Source organism: Microtus ochrogaster, chromosome 21 (genome assembly GCF_000317375.1).
Source record: "Microtus ochrogaster isolate Prairie Vole_2 chromosome 21, MicOch1.0, whole genome shotgun sequence".
NCBI lineage: Eukaryota > Metazoa > Chordata > Mammalia > Rodentia > Cricetidae > Microtus > Microtus ochrogaster.
This window is the reverse complement of record NC_022022.1, coordinates 35,961,890-35,977,401: the sequence shown is the minus strand read 5'-3', so window position 1 is coordinate 35,977,401 and position 15,512 is coordinate 35,961,890. Positions and strand designations below refer to the sequence as shown.

Here is a 15,512-nt window from a genome sequence, read left to right as displayed (position 1 = left end):
CTGTCCTGGAACTAGCTCTATAGACCAGGCTGGTCTCGAACTCACAGAGATCCGCCTGTCTCTGCCTCCCGAGTGCTGGGATTAAAGGCGTGCGCCACCGTCCCCTGGCTCCAGAAATAAACTTAATTAGAATGACCAGCTGAGAATAATAACTAGTGGCTTACTGAGTGAATTTTCTTAGAAATACATTCTTAATGTTTAACTTTTCTGATGTTTATTAAAGAGATATTAGCATAATGTTAATTTGTAAACTAAAAGGGTAAACTAACATTCTAAAAGTGAGTTCTTTAAAACCTTTTTCTATCTGATCCTTGTCAATTTAATGCAGAAACAGAAAGTGTAGCAATAAAAAACTGTCTAGTATTCTGCCTGGTGATTATTTAGTCAGTGGGTAGGGACGTATATATTTTATCTGCCCATTATTTCTACTCAGACTTTAAAGAATGTAACTGTATATTACTCTTCTCTTTCTGCAGAGCTATACCTGTACATAAAGGTAGTTTGTGTAGTGTGGTATAGTTAATGTTCACATCAACCATTTGCTCAAAGAATGGAACCCATATCTGACAGCTAACTCCAGCTCCTTAAATTATTGCAATAGTCTCTTACTAAACTTGGAGCTCACTGATTTGGCCAGACTGCCTGCTTAACAAGCTTTAGGGATTTGCTTGTGTGGCCCCCACCTCCCACCTGCTACTGAGATGCTTGCCACCATGGCTGGCTTTTCACTGGGAGCTGGGGATCTGAACTCACTTTCTCACTTTTCACTGGGAGCTGGGGATCTGAACTCACTTTCTCACACTTGTGCAGCAACCCTTTTTTGCCAATTAAGACATCTCCCTAGCTGCCAAAGGCTCAATGTTAGAATATCTTAGTCCTTTCTGTAGCCTTCTTCTATTCTGTTTTTCTCCCTTCCTTCCTCCCTCCCCACTTGCGCTCCTCTCTCTCTCTCTCTCTCTCTCTCTCTCTCTCTCTCTCTCTCTCTCTCTTCTTCGCTCTCTCTTTCTCTTGGTTTTTTGGGATAGGGTTTCTCTGTAACTTTGGAACTTGCCCTGGAATCAGCTCTCGTAGACCAGGCTGGCCTTGAACTCACAGAGATCCCCCTGCCTTTGCCTCCTGAGTTCTGGGATTAAAGGTGTGTGCTACAACTGCCCAGCTCTGTTTCTCTTTTTATCTGTCTGTCAGTGTGTTTATCATTTGCTTCTTTTTTCTTTACGTGGGTGAGTTTAAGTTGTGTTTATTGTTGTATCACCAAGCTGGGACAGCCTGAAACATGATAGACAATAAATGCTTGCTCATTCTTTATCTCTACCTAGTTCTCATGCACTTTAGTGCAAGTATAGTGAATGTGTGAGGACATAATGCAGTATTAAATGTCAGAGTGTTCATTTGCTACCACTGAAAAAGATTCCTGTTCTTTAGATTAAATTACTGTTAAAAAAATCATTTGAGGTCTGAAAAAGTAGAGATTCTAGATGTTCTTGTCTCTGAGTAAGCTATGAAATTTTGGATTTCTAATGTTGCTGTGAGTTCAGGTTCAGAGAAGTATCTCTGTTTGCCTGAATAGACAAGGGAATAATTTGTACGGTCCACTTAAACTCATGTGCACTATTTAAAAAATATCTTCATTTAGCTGGGCAGAGGTGGTGGATGCCTTTAATTCCAGCACTGGGGAAGCAGAGGCAGGAGGATCTCGGTGAGTTCCAGGCCAGCTGGTCTACAAGAGCTAGTTCCAGGATAGGCTCCAAAGCTACAGAGAAACTCTGTCTCAAAAAAGAAAGAAAGAAAGAAAGAAAGAAAGAAAGAAAGAAAGAAAGAAAGAAAGAAAGAAAGAAAGAAAAAGTATCTTCCATTTAGTAACATTCTAGCTTTTTATCCTGCCCCCCCCATGCTTCATTTGAAGTGGTTTTTCTATTCACCCATTTAACACATTTTCTACTTTAACTAATATAAACATCCCAGATCTTTCCATAACTTACTTTGATTCCTGAATATTGAAATTTATCTTGTTTCTTTGTTTTTAATAGGGTCTCTCTTATATAGCCCTGACTATTTTGAAACTCATGGTGTAGACCATGCTGGCTTCAATTTCACCTATGTCTGCCTTCCCTGTGCTGGGATTCAAGGCATACACTAGCACGCTTGGCTAGTCTTGATTCTTACTCACTTATAATATTAATTTTGTGGCTGTCTTTGTACAGTTTCATAAAATCTTAGTGTTTGGTTGTATGGCTGGTTTTAACGATTTTATACCAATCCCAAGAATTTTGCCAGTATAATGTTTTGCAATAGGAAAATATGAATAATATATATTAAGCATTTGGGCAGTAATTAAAATTATTACCATGAACATAGCTTCTAATGGTAATGGCAATTAGATAAATGAAAGATTATCACTGTAAAATATTTATTATCTTAGAGTTGAAAGAGATTCTAGAGTTATTTTATCCTGCTGTCCCATATGGCTCAGCAGAATTCAGACAAATATAGTAGCTTGCTTAGAGGCACAGATCTGTTAATGGCTGAGCTAGAACAGCCCTCAAGTTTCCTTGTAATAAAATGTTGGGTGGATGTTGGTTATCATACAAGTACATACGGCTTGTGAAATTGTAATTGGCCACACATACTCTGGACATGTTAGTGTCATCTGAAATTGAATTGTGCGTATGAAGTTCACCCTGACAGATGTACAATATTTTTCCACTCTATGTTTGACATGATGTTGTGGGGTGCTGCAGGGCTGCATTCTGCCACCCAGCTCCCGCCACCGGCTAGCTTTACCCGAAATAACAACACACAAATTGTATTCTTTTAAACACTGCTTGACCCATTAGCTCTAGCCCTTACTGGCTAATTCTGATATCCCGATCAACCCATCTCTAATAAACTGTGTAAAACCGGTCTTACTGGGAAAGATTTAGCATGTCTGACCTGGCAGCTTGCTTCATTGCATGCATCTGCCCGGGAGAAGGGAGCATAGCTCACTTCCTCTTCCTCCCAGCATTTTGTTCTGTTTACTCCACCCACCTATGTTCTAACCTATCAGGGCAAGCAGTTTCTTTATTTAATTAACCAATGACCTTCCTCCATCAACATGAACAAAATGCCTTTTATTTATACTATAGTAGATGCTTATTCTGTTTAATCCATAGACTGAAAGGGAAGATGTGATATGATCTTTTCTTAGGAGCAGCATGCTTGCAGTTTGGTCTGTAGAGCAGCAGCTATGTGGACAGCCTTGACATACGGAAATGGAGAGTAACTATTTATAAAGTTTTGTAGTAGTTGGACAGGATAAGTGTGTGTGCGCGCATGTGTGTTCGTGTAGCATAGATATCTGGAGTGAGTACTCTTATTTTTACAGACATGTATTCTGAATTATTGCTGTGTGATAATCTAGGGAGAAAGTGGACTCTAGTCACAAGCAGTCTGAGGAGTTTTAGCTTTGTGTAGAGAAGCAGATCCCTGTGAAGAGCGAGATTATATAAAGCAGCAGACGAGAGAAAGACTGTCCTTTAGTACTTGTTGTCAGGATTGAATGCATCACTTTATTGGAATAGTTATTAGATATTTATGTTATTAAGACTGTAGTTTTAAAAATTTAAAATATTTTTAAAGCTACACTATCTCTTTATTTCATGAGAAAATCTTTTCACCATTAAAAATAAGTATTCATTCTTCTTTTAGCATTCCTAAATTTTCCTGACATTAATGGAGTTTTATCTTGAGACATCTGAAGATGGTTTGCTTATGGGTTATGGGGAATTTTCTCCTTGCTTTACCAGTATGCTGGTACTAGTGGTTAGGAGCCACACTATGAAAAACTCTGTTCTAAGATTTCATTAAATCATAAGTTCTTCAGTTTTGGAGTCATACATGCTTTGAGAATTTGGGGAAAGTTTCACTAGTTGGAAAATATGTATATGCTTGCATGCTTTTTCAGATGGCCTGTGAAAAGAACTTGGTGGATGAAGGAGGAAGTCTGCAATATCTAATTATCCTTTTTAATCTGTTCCAGGGCAAACTGGAATTCATTAATTCTGTTTAACCTTTTAAGTTATGTTAATTGTGACTTTGTTTTTGATTTTTTAAAAAGCCTTTTCTCTAAGTATTCCAGATAGGAACACTGGTTTTTCTATTTGTGACAAGTTTGCTTACTTATGAGATGTTAGTGGGTGCATTTTTCTTATAAACAACCAAACCTTTACATTTCTGGTAGACTGATGTTTACATACTAATTGCAAAATGCATGAAATCTTTGGGCATAGAAACACAAATTGGCTATAAAATGCAACTACTAATGCAGCATTTCGGAAGTAAAGCACAGCTTAAGAAGACGTGTGTGTTTTATTTGGATGTGGTGGGATAGAATAAGAAGTGGTGTCTAGTGAGCTGGTAATAGCATAGGTCTTGTGTTTGAATTAGGTGGTTCAGGAACTGCATAGGCTAGAGACGTAAGCGCTGGCTCACCTCTCTTTGGTTTGTAATTCATACTGACACATACTTTGAGGTATTCTCTTTACTGCTTCCATATAAGGTATTTTCCCCTAACTTTTGGGTAAAGTTGCTTACGGTTTGACTCACAAACCAAAAGACAGAACCCATAGTTAAAGTGCTTGCATGAGTCAGAGTCTTATTTTTTTATTCAGTGAGGATGTCAGGGATTGCTTGGTAGCTCTGCCTTTCTCCTGCTCTAGCCTATAAAGAGCCAAATCATTTTATTTAAAAAAAAAAGGCATCAAATACAAAGCAAGCTCAAGCTTTAAAGGGATACAATCAGTTAGCCATCTGGTAGTCTACTTTCTATTGCTATATCAAGATTTTTGGTTTGGGGTATTTTATAAAGGTCAGAATTTGATTTAGTTCATAGTCTTGAAACACATTAAATCTTTGAGCCTAAATTTGTAGGATATAAAATAAAGTGAACCTTTGTATACTTATATTTTTTTGGGGGGTTTGGTAGAATAGATTAAGAAACTATTTCAACAAATGAAGGAAAATATAGTCCTTTTCTAAGCCAATATCAGCAGACTTGGATTGGTTTTGGAGAATGAAAGTTCAGGATTAGGCTACATCTTAGTGAAGGCCTTCTTGTCTGGGTAGCCGTGTGGTAGATGGCATCATGTGGTGAGTGAGTAAGTATGTAGGAGGAAGTCACGTGACAAGATGGGAAGCAGGGGGCTGTGCCCAGCCTTGCTCTAAACTTGTTCTTGTGGAATCTGAGGGTTCACAGGAAGCTCTCTGAGGACAGTGTGCCAGCAGTGCTTCCCGTATGTAAACCACAGCCACCCCATCGCAGCTTCTAAACCAGTGACAGTCATATTAAAAAATCCTTTAGCAGCATTTGAAGACTACTTCATGTCCTGACATTATACAATAACATACGATGGACATGAAGTAATCTACTGTAATAGTGTAAGATAGAGTAATAAGGATTAGAGTGACAGTAAGCAGGTTGGGATTTGAGAAAAGCCTCAGTGAATTCGTTTTAAAGCAATACTTAATGATCTTTTATTTATTCATGTACTTTTTACTTTGCTTCTTTTTGGCTTTTTAGCCTCTAACTACTAATAAAACACCCGGCATTTTATTTGTGATATTGATGCTAGGGTGTCATTCACTCATCGTTGGCAAGAAAACAAGTTCTCGGGTCTAAATAATGGCCTTTTACATTCTTGCATGTTTTTGAGAGGTGATGCGGGAACAAACTACATTATAGTATCGACCTGGGAAATGCACTGGAGACAGGTTCTTAGAAAGTTTCCACCCTAGACCCATGTTTTTGGATTCTATTTTTAAATTCTGTAAGAGATATAGTGTATATTAGAAAATATATTTTAAAACAAGATTAAACCTTACTTATTAATTAGATTAAAAATTCCCAAATTTCCAATTCTTTGCCTCAAGAAAATCCTATTTATCAGATAGATAGAACTTTTTACCACCACTCCCCCCGCCCCTCAAATATGGTTTTCATAATTGCATTAGAAAAACACTAGCTTTTATTTTCCCATGGTTTGGTTCTCATGGTTTTTTGACATGGGAAACTAGCGTTCCTTTCTGGAACTATCATATTTATTGTTCCTTTTTTACGTTTACTGAGTTGTTGGCATTCCTGCCATACTGGTGGTGCTAGGGTCATGTGTTTCCAAGCATTCCGAGTTTGTTGAAAATATGCAGAAGGCAGAAAGCTTGGGCTTGGTAATGTCTCATTGTGTAGGTATATGTCTCTCTACATGCTGTCTTCATTACAGGACACTTTCCAAAATAAGTTTGCTTCAGAATAACAATAACTGCTATGTTTAGTGAAATTCTGAAGTCAAAGTGTTGTTATGTCTATTTTAAAGATTTCTACGGTGAACTTGGGCTTACATATTTTCTGTGTATCATATCTGTGCTGGTGTTTTCTGACTTTTTAAACTGCTACTCAGTTTCCAGTTAAAGGAAGGAAAGGTTTTTACTTGTTTGTTGAGCATGTCTTCCAATTTGGAAACGTAAATTTCATTAGAGAATTCTAAGACCGAGTCTCTACTGTAGCCAGGCCTTGCACAGTTAAGCAGCTGAGTAGATCACTGTCAAGGGGACTCTTAGGAGGTAGACTGCATGGATGGTCTGTGCTCAGAGTGGATTGGTAGGGTTTTTTAAGTGGAAGCTTTGTTTCTGTGAGGAAGGTGTCCTCCAGTGTTGGCAGCTTTAGCTGGGTAGGGGTGGCAGGGCAGTGTCAGCCTTCAGAAGTCATGAGGAACTTTTTAGCGGTAAGATAGTCTTTTAACCTGCATCTGCGGGAGATCCATCTTGTCTTGGTAGTTTGCCTGTCGCAGGTGTTTTCTTTCGTTTAATTGTATAAAGATGCAGTGCTGCTTTTTTCTCTTCCCTTAAACAGTTTGTGGACAAAACACTACTGGAACCATGTATTTGCAAGAAAACTAAAGTTTAGGTACTTGTAGTTTTTAAGTTTACTTAGGTTCTTACGTAAAATTTTTTATTACGTAAAATTCTTAAATAAATTAAAAAGCTACTTAACTTCAATGATATAAATATAGCTGTAGAAACACTGGCTGTAAATCATACTAATTATAGCCATACGTGTTATTTTTCCAACATCTATCAAGATGTGAAGGACTTCCGTTTAACTTACATAGTTTGTATATGTGTATGTGGATACATATTGAGAGACAAGGTTAGGTGTGTTTCCTGTCCCTGGGTGCCTTTCCCTTGTTGTCCGGGCTCCCTCTTCACCTTCTGTGATAAGTACCCTCTTGTTTTATGTTCTTCTCCGTGTTTTATGCTTTGCTTTACTTTTAATCCTTCTCTCACCTTTTCTCAAGGTTTCTTCCCCGGCATCCGTTTAGAATCTGTTAGCCTCTTGGTACAATGATGCACTTAATTCTTACGTGAAGCCAGTGATAAGTCATCACCATACTGTGGTGATGAAGTTTGGCACTCTGATTGGGGTTGTAGAAAGCAGGACAGGAAGATGCTCCAGTAGACCAGGAAAAACAACAGTACACAGGTTTTCCATTAGGACACCAGCTCACAAAAAATGTCACAGAGACTTATTATTAATTATGACAGCTTGGCCTTAGCTTAGGCTTGTCCAACTAGCTTTTATAACTTAAATTAACCTTTATTGTAAATCTTTGTTCCTGTCCGTGTCTCGGTTACCTTTATTCTGTAGTGTCCATTCTGTTTCCCTAACTTTTGGCTAGAGATTCTGTCTTCCTTCTTCCCAGAGCTCTCTCTGTCCAGAAACCCTGCCTATATCTCCTGCCTAGCTACTGGTTGTTTCGCTTTTTATTAAACCAATCACAGTGACAAATCCTCACACAGTGTAAAGAATATTTCAGAACAGACTTATGAGTGAAGGAAAGGAATAGTTGGCCTTTCTTTTAGGAAGGGAAGTAAAAGACAGAAGCAGATCTGACCAATATGAATAATGAGATTTAATCATATGAACTTATAAGAAAAATAGAGAAAATTTATTGTGTGATTTGACATGTATTAGCATTATGGTTGTCAGTAAGTGGCTCCATGAGGCATACAGAATTTTACTCATCATTTTCAAAGATCGCTGGAGCTTAGAGAGGTTAGGGCAGGTGACACAACCAGCAAAGAGAGTGTGAATATGGACTCTTTATTGTCTCTCTTCAAAGCATGTGCTCTGTAATGCATGAATGTACCAAGTCCTTCAACCAGTTGGAAGCTCTTTTTCTCAGGTGCAGAACAGACCAAGAGTACCTGACAGCAATAAAGAATATTGAAGGGTGTCCTGAAGTTTCTCACAGTTGATGTTCAATAAACAGTACTATTTGCTTTATGACTCCCTCCTTTCTTAGAACAGTAAAAGACACATGAGCTACCTCCTACAGTGCTGGAGGAAGGGTTACTGTTGGGTATTTCCAGTGAAATAAGATGAGCTGAGGGAAGCCAAGGCTCGCATTCTGTTTTCCACATACCTCAGGCCATCTCTCTTCTCTACTTAGTGAAGTCTGCATTTCTTTTTAAGAGGAAAATGTAATGCATAATTACAGATAATGGGTTAAAATTCACCTATTCCTATAGAGTAGTGATGATCGACCCTTACCCTCTAAGTAAAGATACTGATTTCCTAGCACACAGTGTCCTGTATTGTCTCCTTTTCAGTGCTGGCAAGCAGATTGAATTCAGAGCTAGTCCCAATGTGTGCAGCCACATTAACTAGCAACCTCAGTGAGACCAGATAGTGAAGAATCTGTAAAGAAACATGTAGCTACAATTAATTCTATGGAAAGTTGGCTAACAGTGCCGACAGATGGATAGAAAGAGTAAAGGGAGAAGCATTTCCCTGTCATTAGTTTGATTTATATTGAGCTTGACTCAGGAACCTCTGATGGCTGTGTATTCCTACACATTGTGTCTTTACAGAGGGCGGGCGACTGCTGTATAACACACACAGTGTACACTGGTGACAGGAAATAGTTACTACTTCAAATAAATGTAGCTCTTCAGACATTTTTACACGTTGTAAAAGATGAACTCTATAAATAGTGAGTGACCCTAGCTGTTCACTAACTGATGAATAGAAAATGAAAATGTGGCATATTTACAGTTACTTCTCAGCTAGTAAGAAAAGTAAAATTAGTGGGTAAAAAGGTGGACCTGGAGAAAATCCTGACTGAGATAATCCAGGCCTAGAAAGATAAACATTGTATGTTTTCTTTCATTTATGAGTGTTAGGTATGTGCTTTTCATTTGGAATACTCCCAGAGGTCAGGAAATCACTAGGGGTCATGATGGGTTCTTTTAAGGGAAGGAGAAGGCACTGGTGTAAGGTCTTAAAAGAAAATTATGGACAGGGAGGGATAAATTGGTGTTGGGGAGGGGAGGACAGGCTAGAAGATGGAAACTGGCAGAGATAAGTGACACTAAAGACTTCAGAGAAGCCATATGAAAATCTACTACTGTAGATGCTTCCTAAGATGTAGCCACACATGCATAAAGAATTAAAATGAATTATAAGGATTAGGATGGGACAACAGTGACCCTAAACAAATAAAGACCCAGTCCCAGAAATAGTTGTTAGCCTTTAACATCTCCTGAGCCTCCAACCACTTCAGGCTATTATTGCCTGTGCTTTTAGTTTCCCCCACAACTTACCAGTTCATTTTCCTTTTGCCAATAGTGCTATAACAGTGTGTGAGCTATATAGAGAACAGTTTTATTTAGAATTACCATTCTGGAAGTCCAGGGTTAAAGGGCCACATGTGGTGATGTCATTCTTTCTAATAAACCCCCATGGTGTGCAGAGAGGGTGTCACTTGGGAAGGCAGGAGTGGCTGGGCAGACTCCATTTCTGTTCATTTTATATCCACCAGGATTTTATAATGGGAGCCCTATCCTAATGACCATATTGAATCCTAATCACAAAGGGCTCAACTTCAAACATCATAGTCAGGTTAAGTTTCACAATGAAGATTAAATCTCGGCACATAGATCTTTGGGGGCACATTCATACCATATTTAAAACTCAGCAACCAGCATTTTTGAAATGTGCAACTAGATAATAGGTGAGATTGAGGTGAAAGGTGATCAGGGTGTGGTCAGAAGAGGAAAAGAATAGGACTGATAACATTTAGTCATTTTCCTATGTGTGGTACTCAAGAAAGAGATAGAATTCATGAAACTGTATGAGATTTTTATGTTTTATAACCTAAAAGTAAGGGCAAGAAAACTGTGCTGAGCAATAAAGTGACAAATATGATATTTCATCGTAAGCCAGCATTTCACTAAGCATGCATTCTATACAGGGGGCTGGAGAGATGGCTCAGAGGTTAACTACTGAACTTGCCTAAGGTGAGATGATCTTTTCGGGGTTCCTGATTCATGAAAGAGTCTGTGAGACATTCTGCAGGACACAACAGATAGTGACTGAACTGACTTTGAAATGTCCTGCTTCATGGAAATGTCTGCGGAAACTATGGGCCTGTAGGCCGAAGATGGATGCCCCAACGGTACAGAGGAACTTTGGGTGACTGTACAGGCAGTGAGATGTCTCTGTCATTTCTAGAGTTTTAAAAGTTGCTTTTTTCTTGTTTGTTTAGGTAATATTGTATCTTTCTGGAGTCTTTGATGGAGTTAAGAATAGTTAGTTATAGTTTTCCTTAATCATGATGAAGATTATTGTAATTTTTACTTGATAACTGTTTTATTATATGTAATTTTGCTATGTTAAAGTTAAAGCCTTCTTTTTTGTTTAAACAGAAAAAGAGGAAGTGATGGAGGAAGGTCATTGGTTAATTAAATAAAGAAGCTGCTTGCCCTGATAGGTTAAAACATAGATGGGAGGAGTAAACAGAGCAGAATGCTGGGAGGAAGAGGAAGTGAGGTCAGACTCGACAGCTCTCCTCTGAGGGGCAGACGCCTCAGAGAGACACGATGCTCCACTCTTGCGGGCAGAGGCGAGAGCTCTGCTCTCTGAGGCACACGCGATGAAGCTCCAACCCAGGATGGACGTAGGCTAGAATCTCCCTGGTAAGCCACCTTGTGGGCTACAGCAGATTATTAGAGATTATTAGAGATGGGCTAGTCCAGGTGCAAAAGTTAGCCTAGAAGAGGCTAGATAGAAATGGCCAAGCACTGATTAAAAGAATACAGTGTCCGTGTAATTATTTCGGGTAAAGCTAGCCGGAGGCGGCCGGGGTGCTGGGGGCGCAGCCTGCTCTGCCAAAGGTCCTGAGTTCAATTCCCAGCAACCACATGGTGGCTCACAACCATCTGTAATGAGGTCTGGTGCCCTCTTCTGGCCTGCAGGCATACACACAGACAGAATATTGTATACATAATAAAAAAATAAATATAAAAAAAAGAAATGGTTTCAAATTATATAATACAGCACTCAGTTCTTGTTAAACTAAGAGTTTGTTTTGTTTTCTTTCTTTGTTTTAATTAGTATTTTTTTTTTTTACAAAATTTCTTTTTAAGCCTAGACAACAATAAGGACTTTAAGAGAGACATTCATCGATCTAATCTACATGGGTAGTAGAAAAAGACAAGACCTCCTGAGTAAATTGGGAGCATACGGACTTTGGGAGAAGGTTGAAGGGGAGGGGAGAGGCAGGGAGGGCAATAGAGAAAAATGTAAAGCTCAATAAAAGTCAATAAAAATATACTATGATGATGGGAAATGTTTTTAACTTAAGAGCTAGCTACTTAAGTATTTTTAAGTGTACAATTAGGCTGTATTAATTGTATTCATAGTGTTATGTAGTTGCCTTCACAGTCTATTGGAAATTTTTATTGTCTCAAATAGGATCGCTATAACATCTTACTGGTTACTTTTTGATTTTGTCATGGTCCATCTATCTTTAGCCACCTATATAATGTAATAATCATAATAATCTGCTTAGACTAATGAATGTTGAGCTTGTCATGGTTAGAATGGTTCCTTTTGTTGGTATTTGTTTCATATTTCTATCATGAAAACTGCATTGTTTTTCTACATATTGTAGTTTTATATTTACCTTCTAGAGGCAGTGAAGCACATATATTTGCAGCTTGTAGGAGATCAAACTAAATGATGTAAACATTCAAACGTTTTTATTGAGTATCCAAAGAAACACTGGGGGTTAAGGATTGTGATACACAAAAAAGTCTGGCAGTCTCAAATCAATGCATTTCCTCTCTTTTCTGTTAGACGCCTAGAGCAGGAAGCACACCCAGTAGAAAAGATACTTGGCCCTGTGATCTAACAGAAGTTAATCCGCAAATGCGGATGTAAGCTGGACTCAGGAGAGGGAGGATGCCAAGATCCTCCTTTCATGTGTGTGTGCAAACAGAAATGCAACAGTTTTAAAGAGTTTCAAAACCTATGTTTAAAATTAATACTTTGTTTTAGATTTTATTCCTTTTCTTTTGCTAAAACACAAAATTTTCATGGATACTTTGCTTCTTTTTCTGTTTCTTAACCATCACACACTACTATTGCATAGTAAATAAATAACGAAATTATAAGAGACCATTTTTTTTAGAATATTGATTGTTTTTAATAATTTAAGAAAAAGCATGACAACCATTTCAATGTAACTTCTTTTATCAAGCAAAATAATTTTATGTTGCTCTAATAATATATTAATACAGTTTTTTTTGTATTAATAAAGTGTAATTTTATCTACTTTAGTGTTCTTGTGTTTTAAACAGTGATGTTTCTAATAGCGTTTATTTATTGCAGTTGAAAGATGGTGGCAAGGCATCACAAGCGCATGTGAGAATAGGCGATGTGGTCCTCAGCATTGATGGGATTAGTGCACATGGAATGACTCATCTTGAAGCCCAGAACAAGATTAAGGGTTGTACAGGCTCCTTGAATATGACTCTGCAAAGGTAAGATGAATTTTGTTGCTGAGAGAGAACTCAGCCCTGAGAAACTATTTCTGTATGTTTGATTCGTGCTATGCAAGAAGAAGTTTCTGTACTGCTGTTTCAGGTAAATAAATAAAAAGTATAGTGGCTCTTCAATTGGATATTCCTGCAGCATGTGAATTGATGAAAACTTTGAGGTATTTTTCATATCATCCACATCTTCATGAACATTGCTTGTATGGTTTTGAGAATTCAAGAATTCTTAAAAACTTTCAGTAGGGCTCAGGTTAAGAATTCTTACTGTAGGATAAATATTTTTTATTCTGAGCAATATATTAGGGTAGGGCCTTTATGATATGGTTTGACTTTCTCTAGTGTCTTCTCACCTTTATTATTAAGACTGGACTTTTAAATATTATGACTTTTTGTTTGTTGTTGTTAAATTCTTCTGTCTGCAACAATAAATCGTACACTTACTGATGATGATAAGCCCGTGTTTTGAGAATCCCAACAATGGGCCTGCTTTGCAGTCACTGTATCACAGTGCTGTTAGAAGCAGTGTTGGCCACGCTGAATCAGACGTGGATGCGAGGATCAGCGGTGTATGCAGTTGAGCTCCCTGTTATTCTCTCCTATTTACTGTGAGAGGCACTGCAGCATCTCTGGCTTAGCATGGAGGAGAATCAGCCTCTGAACTTTATGTATAAGGTTGGAGCCTGATCATTACCAGGACTTTATGTCCTGGTTTTAATGACTTCTATTAGGAAATAATAGTATTTTTATTCTTTGAGAATTCATGCATGCATACGATATATTTTGATTATTACCCTCCAGCCCTCCCTAAGTGGGTGATAGCATACCTACCCCTGAAACAACTTCACCTCAGTCTGTCCCATCATCTCTGGGAGGCAGGACCCTCCTCCCCACCTGGCATCAGGGAAAATTTTTAGTACTTATGGTTACTTAGATTTATAGATCTAGTTTGTTGTGTTATGATTGTCTAACCAATTGAACCTTTGCGTTTTTGTAAGTTGCAAAAAAAATTTTCAGTGCTACCACTGAATCAGCAGTTATACATACATAAATTTTTGATGGCTGTACGTTTTAATCGATGGAAAGATAATCTGTGAATAATAAAACCAATCTAATGCTAATGTTTTCTTTTCATACTGCTGGTCTATAGAAGCATGCAACATAAGCATTATTACTGATTAAATGAAGATACACATTTTTCTTCACAGGCGTTTTTACCAAGTTTGATTTTGAAGGGAAACAGTAGTTAAGTTTGTCTGAGATATCAAGAGTATAAAACACATACATATGATGATGGCTACTTCTTACACCCTAAAACTGAGTCATTTAGCAGCATAAGCTCTTTTGTGGGCTTTGATCATTTTTTAATACCAGCCTTCCTGTTTTCACATTGTCCTCTTTATTTTATAATCCAGACACTAGATTCCTTATTTTTATAAACCAGGATTCAGTACTTTGTTTTCTTTTGAAAACACTGAGTCTCATAAGAATAGATGAAAACCAGATGTTACCCTGTTTGGATGCATTTCCAACTCCAGCCGTCTGCTACTAACTCTAATAAAGCTACGGAAGCACAAAATCTGACTAACATAAAACCAGCTCAATATTATAAGCATTTGGGGGTTCTGTTCTGTTGAATTTTATCTTTTTTTTTTCTCCCAACATTGAGATTCAGGGACCCAGAATATAAGAATTTTAGATTTCTGTTTTAATTAATTGTAATTTTTCTTCATGTTCCTAAATATATATTGTATAATATGAGCGCTTTATGACATTAATTTGTGCATGTGTGTATGTGCAATGTCTCTGTCTCTCTCTGTGTGTATGTGTGTGTAAGTAAGTAAGTTAGATTCACTTCGACTCTCATTCCTCAGGTTCCACCTACCTTGTTTTTTTCAGTTTTCATTGTCTTGGTACTCATCTGTTAGACTTACCTGAACTGTTAGGGAGTTCTAAGGACTAACCTGCCTGTTTTTACCTCCCCAGTGCTGGGATTGTAAGTGTGGGCCATCACTCCTGGCTTTTTTCATGAGTTCGGAGGGTCAGCTAGGTTCTTTGGCTTGTGTGTCAATCACTTTGTTGACAAAACTATCTCTCCAGGCCTAATATGGATATTTTTCAAAGTGTATGACATAACATTGACAGTTCTACTGAAAAAGTGCTTTTGCTTTTTAAAGAGAAAATACAACACTGAAAAACTGTCATTGAGTCTTTCCAACTATGGCCCATCTCTTTTTCAGTTCTTTCTCTTGTATCTCAGCAAATATTCTGAACTTGAGTACTGTCATTAACTGCTTTTTTACGAGTCAGACTGTTCTTAATTCCTCTTCCATACTGAATTACCCACAATGGTATTTTGCTATGGGACTCCTTTTTTAATAAACTGTTTTCTTTGTGAATATGGAATATTCTGTGCAGATTCACCTTAGTCCTATTTTCCTAGAATCAGAGTGTGAGAATAAGTCTTCTTCCAATAAGAGTCTTCTTTTAAGTGTTACTTACAAGACAGTGAGTGGAGCAGGGTTTGGAGGCAGGAGGAGCTCACTTGGACAAAGGTGTGATTTCATAGGGTACCTACCTTCTTGTGTTGTCTGAGGTTTCTGTCCTGCCTGGTCCTGCAGTCATTCAGTCCCAAAGAATCA

General features: G+C 37.9%; 1 protein-coding gene across 9 annotated transcripts in view; it reads left to right on the top strand.

Annotated features, from left to right (window-relative positions):
• The window catches only part of Pdlim5 (PDZ and LIM domain 5), a 163,838-nt gene that overhangs the window by 35,337 nt on the left and 112,989 nt on the right, over positions 1-15,512 (top strand). For all 9 annotated transcript variants that reach the window (XM_013350037.2, XM_026784095.1, XM_005357365.3 and 6 more), the window contains exon 3: positions 12,707-12,858. In XM_013350037.2, the coding sequence (XP_013205491.1) occupies positions 12,707-12,858 (152 nt within the window). The remainder of the gene's footprint in view (positions 1-12,706; positions 12,859-15,512) is intronic.